This window comes from Phaseolus vulgaris, chromosome 9 (assembly GCF_051622355.1).
Source record: "Phaseolus vulgaris cultivar YP4 chromosome 9, ASM5162235v1, whole genome shotgun sequence".
NCBI classification, from domain to species: Eukaryota; Viridiplantae; Streptophyta; class Magnoliopsida; order Fabales; family Fabaceae; genus Phaseolus; species Phaseolus vulgaris.
The window spans coordinates 10,480,274-10,489,644 of NC_143506.1; the positions used below are offsets into that span (position 1 = coordinate 10,480,274).

Sequence of the window (9,371 nt, forward strand, 5' to 3'; positions counted from 1 at the left end):
TTTAAAATGGTCATATGAATTTTGACAGGAATTTAACTGTTTATATACCAAAATTTGAAAATAGCCAATTTGCTTGTGCATATGCATAAGATTAGTGTGTGCTAATGAGTGGACTGCTTTTATCTACAGCGACGTGATAGTTGTTGAGCATGTTAAATACAACCTTCACATCTTTCAAAAAAGTAAAAACTGTCTTGTTTTCTCTTCCTTTTTTTTTTCTTCTGCTCCTTCTGAACAAGCCAGCTTCAATGGAGCAAGTGTACTATCACTGTGCAGGGAGGGAGGATGAAGAGGAAGAAGAAGAAGAAGAACTGCAAGATGATGCAGTTTTGAGAGGAAGACAATCCCTGCAACATGTAAAAAATGGTAGTATTACCACTGCTGAAGCACCTTCCTTTTTTTCTTTAGTGGGAGAACAACCTCTTCCTCAGAAGGAGGAAGTGCTTGATACTCACAAAGAACACAAAGAGCAACCTGCTCAAAAGGTTGAAGAAACAAATAATGTTGTTGCTGAAAATGGCAATAACTTTAACGATGATAGTGAAAGAGTTGGGATTGGAATCATACCTGAGATTGTAGAAAAAGCCATAAATGGGGAGGCTATAAGCAGTGGTACCATAAATGTTGATGCATCACAGCATAAGAATAGTGTTTATTTTGACAAACAACAAGGTAACGTGTTATCTTTCTTGTGCTTCTTTTTATTCCACAACAGCAAGGTTTGTGGACCTCAATGTATCCCGTTTACTTTCTATAACTTGTCTCAAAAATAAAAACTTTTTAGCTAGGGCATTCTTCACTATAGGAGAGTTAACTATATTTTACCAAATAATATGAAGAATGTTATACTCCTGGGGGGCACACCTTGGACTTAAATAATCTTCCTTTTCTCTAATTTCTGGAATTAATTTTTGCCATTCCGATTTTGGTAATAGTAAGCATATCATCATTTTCTATGCGTGAAGGAATGTGGAAATGTCACCACTGCGCATGGACCAAGCAATTTGACAGTCCTTGGAATTTGCGGCGTGGGAATCTTAATGGCTACTCTGACTTGCTCATGAATGTTAAAACTATGATTCAACATGGACCATGTTTTGTGTGTGAAACTAAAGGTCAGTAGGTGCCAAGATTTCTAAGGCACATATTAGCAGTTAGCTCTGATCCTTGTTACTTTATAGTCTTCTCCAATTCCAATGGCATGGACTCTCCTTATTGACTTGGAGAGACTATGGACTTTACCTTGCAGCAGCAAATTTTTCTCGTGAAATTTTGCTAGTTACGCCACTTAATTTTTGACTAGTTGGGTTTAAAGGGCTTGTATAGTTGTTGGAATGTCTACATGAACCATGCCCCATCTTTGTTCAGATGTTCTCTAAGTGCAAGTTTTGACTTGGTTTTGGAGTTTGCTTAAACTTATGGTTAGAAAGATTCTTTCAAAAGTATTCTCTTGGTCAATACAACTCCAACCATGGTTTCATAGTCTGTACTAAGTTTGGGTAAAGGAGGAGGATTGTGATAGGCTTTTCATAGCTTATCTAATGCTCGGTGATATAGTCTTAAACCTGGCCAAATGGCATGCGTGATCTATATAGTAACTTCACCTGATAATGGAACAAGTTTGTTATTGCTATTCTTTGGGTCAATGCACTCAGTGGTGCTTGTTAATCATCGTAACTTTGGACATTTATCCAGTTATTTGTGTATTCCTCTTTTGGGTTAAAAGTTTAGTAGAAATATATAGAAAATCGGCTCAATCTATCATGAGGTATCCCATACTTGAACTCATTTATGATCTCTATAGTTATGTTCTAATACACTTTAGGAGTTACAAAAGCATGAGTGGAATTCATTGCAAACAAGTTAGGTTACAAAATTTTATAGTTTTTAATAAACTTCAGCTAATGATAAATAGTGTGTTAAGGAATAAGTACTCAACATTTCTCCTAGTTATATAATGCTAAGACAGTAACATTTCTCCTAGTTATATAATGCTAAGACAGTAACATTTCTCCTAGTTATATAATGCTAAGAAAGTAACATGTGTGGCAATTTGGTATTGAAATGATTGTTTGTGGCATGCATGCAGGCAACAATTTTGATGGTGCAAAATCTGCTCTTCCAAAAATTCTTGGAGAGGAAGACTCTGGTATACTGGTCGGAAATTCCGACATTCAGTGTAGTCCATGCAATGGAGTCAACAACATGGAAATTGTTGATGAAAAAGTACCTTCCTCCGGAGCAGAGTTACCTTTACCGAATTCATCTGAAATACAGGCTGCTGCAACTGTAGAGATTTTTGGTGATGAAAGCAGTGCAAAAACATATCCTAACTTGACAGAAGAAATTGACCAGCAACTGAAAGAATTTGATGTTGAGGCAGTGTTGGCAAAACAAGAGACACATGATTTGTTTTGTCCTAATTGTAAGTCTTGTATTACTAAAAGAGTGATTCTCAGAAAGAGAAAAAGGACTACTCATATTCCTAACTTAGACACTAAAGCAAAACGTGACAAGTCAGCCATTGAGGTGGTTGATAGTTCTGTAGATCAAAGCAACCAAGGTGATCATGCAATTGTAACACCTGATGATGTAGGTAGAGTAGAGCCACCTGCTGATAATTATGAGCCCGAAAGAGAACCAGAAGTATTCAGATGTTTATCATGCTTCAGCTTCTTTATTCCTATGAGTAAGTTGAACACATTTCCTGTGCAAAATATAACAATATGGTCTTAGATTTTCAGTTTTATTTATTTTATTGATTTTCTGGTTTAAATATTCCATTGCTAGATATCTAGTTAGGAATATTGTAACATAGCATTCACATGTTTTGGGAGATGGTTAAGGATTAAAGGTTATCATCCTAATACTTATGGTGCTTATGTAATGATCATCTATTTGTGCTAAAAAAATCTAGTTACTTTGGCAGGAAACAGATTCAAACTGTTCCCAAGTTTTGGTGGTAAGCCTGAAACTTCACAAAAACTTCCAGTTATACCTGCATCCAATGTGGAGAATCCTTCAATTGTTGCAGCTTCCAATTTAAATTGGTTCTTCACTCTGGTTACTTCAATTAAGGGAAGGAGAACTAGTGCCCAAGGTAATTAATAATAATAGTAATAAACAATTACTACTAGTTGGAGTCACTTTCACAGTGATGCTTTCACAAACATAGGACCCGCCCAGGTATTATTTATTATCGTTGTCATTTTTTAAGGTATTTTTACAATGGAACATTGGGAAAATTCTTTGACACAATCTTGATTTAATTTTAATTTGTTGTTTGTTTAAACGTGATAATCATGCTTGCAATAGTTATTTTCAGGAAGCAAAAATATAAAACCTGCAATTTCTTATTCCTCTACATTCCCTGGGCCAACTTTCCCTTTTTCTCCAGTGGAAGATACGTGAACTGACAAATTTGTAGTAATGAGATCTTTCTGCTTTCAATTGAAAGCCTGTTTTCTTGACATCTTGGTGTAGGTGATGCTTCTATTGAAGAATCTAGAACAGATCCCGCTTCAATTGAAGATTCTAGAATTGATAATCCAGAAATTCCACTTGCTAATACACCTATAAGCCATGGAGGAGTAAATTCTTCGATTCCCTCAATAGTGAAGTCAGTTGTAAAGATTGAATCGTGGATAGAAAAAGGCAAGAAATCCAATGCGGCACTGCAGAATAAGCCATTGGTTGAACAGAGTGATTCCCGCACACAAAGTTCTAGTGATGTGGAAGACAAAAGTCGTGATTCAGTGGTTGCGATAAAGACAGGTATGCTTCAAATTTAGTGATGACACTATTCCTTGATTTTGTTTTCACCTTGTAGCTTGTGAGGATAGAATTTTTCATTAACACTTTAAAAATTAAATAAATTTCTCTATAGATTAAAATTAAGTTATGAATAAACTAATTTGTTTGAAGCTCTTTCAAATTAGCTTTTTCAAAGGATATTTTTTAACTTGTGAATTAGTCAATTTTATCTTATAGAGAAATTCATTTCACCTTTCTTATAATTTTCAACTTAAAATAGTATTGTCCAACTCTGCGTGATGAATTTGGCACATAACAAAGCTTTTTGGAGAGGTATTTCCTTAGTCATACACAGGTTTCACTGTCATATGGTCAATCTTTGAAGACCATTAGTCATAAATGAAGCATTATGATTATGATATATATGAGTAATTTTTCTCTATTTTGGTGGAATATTATAAATTCCAAAACCTGCAAATTATCCTATTCAATTATGTTATGCGTGCAGATACTGATGCTGATATTGCCAAGCGTGATAGTGTTTTATTAGCAACTGTTGCTACTACTGAAAATGTGAGAGAGAAAAGTCGTGATCCGGTGGATGTGATAAAGATAGGTATATTTAAAATTTAAGATGACAATTCCTTGGTTTTGTTATGATTTTTTTTGTCTTTTTAACAAAGAATTATGTTGTCTATCTATTCCTGATGAAATTGACAACATAAGTAAAGCTATCTGTTTGGAGAGGTAATTCCTTAGTGATACAGTTTCTAAAGTCACAGGCTCAATCTTTGAAGGCCTGTTATAAATGAAGCAGTATAGTTATGAAACATTATAAAATTCCAAACCTGCAAAATTGTCTTTTGGTTGCATGTTGAATTGTGCGTGTAGATGTTATTGCAGATATATCCAAGCCTGATAGTGTTTTAGTAGCAACTGTTGCTACCACTAAAGAGCTTTTTAATGCTGAGAAACCTGCAAAAGATGCCATTCTAAAACCATATGAAGGGTCTCCAATCTTTGACAAGACACAGAAAGACGTAGAAAATCCACTGGAGATGGCTCAGGATAGTTATTCCTCTTTGATGAAAGAAACACAATCACCAGATCAATCATTTGGCAGTGAAGTAGTTGCAAATGATGTAGCTAGAGACAAACACAATTTCAGAGTAAATGGCTCGATTCCATCAATTCAAGATTTTAAGGAAGTGCATACGGGTATTGAAGGGGGAATAAAACCTTATGTTGCAAAAGAAAAGGAAGGTATGAAGACGAATGAACTCAAGTTAATAATCATTAAACAATAATTCTGACTCCCTTATCTTTTCTTTCAGTTCGTTCTTCTCATAAGAAATGTTAGGATTTTGTGTGTGTGTAAATAACCATAACTATGATTATGATGTTGTTAGTAATGTGAAGTTTTTGTTGAGGCAGAAGCATTTGAAACCTCAACGTTCCAGGCAGCATACGTTCCAACTGAAGGAGCTATTGTGTCAGAAACACATACTGAAATCGATATTGGAGAGCAACCAGGGGCTGAAATTGGTGAGCACCAAGAGTGGGAAATGCTTAAAAGCATTGTGTACGGTGGTTTAGTTGAATCAATCACTAGTCTTGGGGTTGTGTCATCTGCTGCTTCTTCTGGTGCTGCTCCATGTAAGTGCTTCCATCTCTCTCTTACTGGGGGAGGGTTGATGGTCAATTCATTACATAATATAGTTATCTCTATATGTGTGAATTCTTTCCTTCTTAATCTTATTTTGAGTTGTGTGGTGATGCTAAAGTGCTTACAAATAAATTAATATTCATGTTTTATGTTTAAATAAACTAGATGCATCTTATGTCCTTAGATTTGCTCATGGTAAATGAAGCAAGTTTATTTAAGAGGGACTCTGCTGTTTTCCAGGTTTTATGAGATGGGGATCTGAAATTCTAGAATTGTTATTTTATATTTTAAAATTGATATTTAGATTGGTAAGAATGTGTAACTTTTGTTTTTCTTTTATGGCTATTGTAGTGAATATTATAGCATTGGGTTTGGCGAATATCATCGGTGGACTTTTTGTCATTGGCCATAATGTGAGTGGCCTTCCATTTGTTGCTTATTTACAGTTCTATTGGTTAAAGCTCACTTCTTTCTTTTCTATATTTGATGTGTACTGCATAGTATTGTTTATATGACAGTGCATGGCTGCATGATGTTAATGTCATAACTCTTTTCTTCTTTTCCCAGCTCATTGATTTGAAAAATGGTCATTCTGGAGGGAATCCACTACAAATGAATACACAACAAGATCGATATCAAGAACTACTTGGCCGTAGAGAAAACTTCACACTTCATGCTTTTCTAGCTGTTTTATCATTCTTAATTTTTGGTTCTGTCCCACTTGGTGTCTACGGCTTCTTTATTTCTAAGAACTACTATGGTGAAGGTAATATTGCAGCTGTGACAGCCACTTCTGTTGTGTGCATCATTCTTCTTGCTATGGGAAAAGCTTACACCAGTAGACCACCCAAATCCTATTTCAGAACAGTGCTGCATTATGTTAGCTTGGCACTTGCAACCTCGGGAATCTCTTACATAGCAGGTGATCTAGTTAAGGATCTCCTAGAGAAAATCAGTGGCTCGGAATCTGGTAATGTTCTTGCCATGCCCTTCTCAGACACAACAAGAATGGAACCAGCGTGGATGTCTTATTGAAGCTTGTATTTAAAGGCTCCTCCTGCTGCTGCTGTTTCTGCTTCTAGCCCAATAAGGATGTTGAAAATATGTGGTATAGCATGTTAGAGTTCAAAGCAACCTTCTCATTTTTTCTTGTTTTCTTGGATTCTTTGTTAACACGTCAAGGAAAACACTTTCTTTTTGGATTTTTTATTTTTTCAGAAGAGTAGCTAAAAAGTTGTTTAAAAAAACTGAGAATGAGTACTTCGTTTGTGGAATGGTTATGAAAAAAATAGTTTAATAATGGTTTATAATTTTAATCAACTTTAATACTTCGTTTATTATTAATTAATTAGAGAAAGGAGAATGTGAAAAAGCTTGCTGAAAAATAACTCTTGCCTACAAATATAAGAATAGGAAAATAAGATGCATGGTAATATTATTTAATTCATGGATAAAATTAAAAAGAATTGAAAAAAAAGTAAGTGAAACGCATTCCCAACACTTTTTCATATTCAAATTTCTAGGGGTGGTAAAGCGGGCCAGCCCACCCCGCATTGGCCCGCCCCGTGCTTGGCCCGCAAAAATGCGGGTTGGGTTAGCTCGCCCCGCAAAGTTATTGCGGGCTAGAATTCTCAACCCGCCCCGCATAAGAGTTGGCCCGCGGGTTTGTGGGCCAGCCCACGTTCTTTTTTTCTTTTTTATTTTTAAATTAAATATTTTTATTTTTTTTTACATTTTGTTTTTAAAAAATTGTCAAATTAAACCTATATATTTGTACTATCAAACCTAAATTCTTTTTCTTCCTTTTCAAACCTAATCAAACATCAAAACATTAAGATAAATATCAAATATCACTATTCTTCCACTTCCAAAACATTAAAAATACCTAATTCCAAAACATTAAGCATAAACATTAAACATAAACATAAACATTAATTCAAAAACATTAAACATAAACATTATTGACGCGATTGTTTTGTGTTTCTTTCTTTAAAATTTTGTGAAAACCTAATTGCGTTACCTTGCTGCTAAGTGTCAATTCTTTTTTCTTGTGGGTTAGTGGGTCAGCTCGCCCCGCCCCGCTGCTGACCCGCACGGGTTGCGGACTAATACGGGGCGGACTAATGCGGGTTAGCGGATGAAAAGGTCAGTCCACCCACATTTTTTACCAGCGGGCTGCGGGTCGGCCTGCACGGCCGCCTCACTTTGCCATCCCTACAAATTTCTAACACATTTACGATTTTGTTCCCACTTTTCAGCACCTTTCGTTCTCAAATTCAAAAAAGTGAATCTACTTCTATCCAAACCCTGATCATGGTTCCAAATTACTTACGTACTACAGCCTGTATGTAATATCAATAATTACTTCAACTTGTACTATTGCTTTGATTTTTCTTTTAATTATCAAGCCTTCTTATGTTTTAATTTTAATTAATTAAAATATACTAGCTTAACAATTAAATAAATCAATTGAGGCGTAATCATTTCAACATTTTTTTCTTCATTTTCCTTTAAATCAAATTTTTTTAAATAGTCTTCAACTAAGATATTTTTAGTAACTCATTTATACTTAATTCAATCTTGACATCTCCTTCCATCGAAAAATAAATATATCAATTTATTTATAAAATAACATAATAATTCTAATTAACTTAATTAGAATAGACTATAAATAACTCTTCTTATAGCATATTACATCTTAATAAATAAATTTATGTGTAACTTAATCTGCATAAATTTTATGAACTAAAGGATGGTTTTGCTCCACCTACATATTATAATCTAACTTAATTTAGTTTAATTCTTAGTTTAAGTGGTACCTTCAAAATGTGTAACTATACTACAATGATAATTAATATAATAAAATATTATTAATTTTGTTTGAGTTTGCTGAATTTGGAAACTACTCATTATTGAAGTTGATTGACTTTAGATGGTATAAGATGTGATACTTATTTAATTGGCGATTCATCCAAACATATTAACATTATTATTATTATTATTGATATTATTGTTATTATTATTATAGATAAATATAAAAATTGAATTAAATATTTCTAGAAGTTAATTTTAATTTATATAAACTAAAATTAAGAATTTAAGATAATTATACAATCCAGCTTTCTAGGTAGAAAAGTTTACCATATTTTTTATTTTGATTTTCTCTTTGTTTAAAATAATTATAAAGAAAATTATCCACATAATTCCAAGTCATCATGAACATGCTTTATTATTAATTATTAATAAATACAATTTTCATGAACAGTAAGAACAAAATATATCCAAAATATAATTTCATAACGATCAAATATTGAAAATATATCAAATGCCCCTAAAACTTAATTACTATGTATACCAAATAATAAAAGAAAATATAACTAACAAAATTTCGACCTCAATTATAAGTTATGTAGCATAGACACTGACACGAATACTAATACGACACCGACACGGAAATATATATAATATCTAAAATGTAGGATATGAGATACAAATCTATATATTACATAACTATGAATTATATAAATTGACAATAAAGATTTATGTGCATTAAGTATGTTTCAGTTTTTTTTAGCAAAATGATGTATTTTATGGCTGGTTCGAAAAGATTTGTTCTTTATTTTTATAATCATAATACAAATTTATACAATAAGTTTAAGTTTTTAAAAGATTAATGTATTTTTCATTTTTAAAATTGTGTTAAATCCATGTTAAAATGGTCAAAAATCAAATAAATATTTTTTAAATTAGACACTTAACTGATAATTGTCCTATGAGTGTTGTATCCAATTCGTGTGTCTGACATTTAAATTTCATTTAAGAGGAGTGTCCGAACTTTATAAATGATAAGTGCAGGACAACCCTTAAAGAATTGTGTTACTAATTAAAGATATATTTTTTTGCAGTGAGAATTGATGCAAACGTGTCAAGATCCAAGTGCGTCTTTAAATAA

At 33.2% G+C, this 9,371-nt stretch overlaps 1 protein-coding gene and 1 long non-coding RNA gene across 5 annotated transcripts; one reads left to right on the top strand and one right to left on the bottom strand.

Annotated features, from left to right (window-relative positions):
* LOC150025151 (uncharacterized) lies at positions 1-3,488 on the bottom strand. The gene is made up of 2 exons (XR_016515802.1): positions 3,344-3,488; positions 1-2,707 (listed from the first exon to the last, which is right to left on the bottom strand). It is a non-coding gene; the product is annotated as an uncharacterized LOC150025151 (long non-coding RNA).
* Positions 150-6,739, top strand: LOC137822189 (membrane protein of ER body-like protein). Of its 4 annotated transcripts, none has more exons than XM_090295809.1 (10): positions 249-672; positions 966-1,115; positions 2,090-2,689; positions 2,930-3,100; positions 3,484-3,774; positions 4,262-4,369; positions 4,645-5,016; positions 5,188-5,409; positions 5,771-5,832; positions 5,987-6,739. In XM_090295809.1, the coding sequence occupies exons 1-10, from the start codon at positions 249-251 to the stop codon at positions 6,452-6,454; spliced, it is 2,868 nt and encodes a 955-aa protein (XP_090151935.1). In that variant the 3' UTR covers positions 6,455-6,739. The 4 variants fall into 4 exon arrangements, with proteins under 4 accessions (XP_090151937.1, XP_090151938.1, XP_090151935.1 ...); XM_090295810.1 differs by having other exon boundaries at positions 4,657-5,016; XM_090295811.1 differs by lacking the exon at positions 966-1,115 and having other exon boundaries at positions 150-672.
* The last annotated feature ends 2,632 nt before the right edge of the window (positions 6,740-9,371 follow it).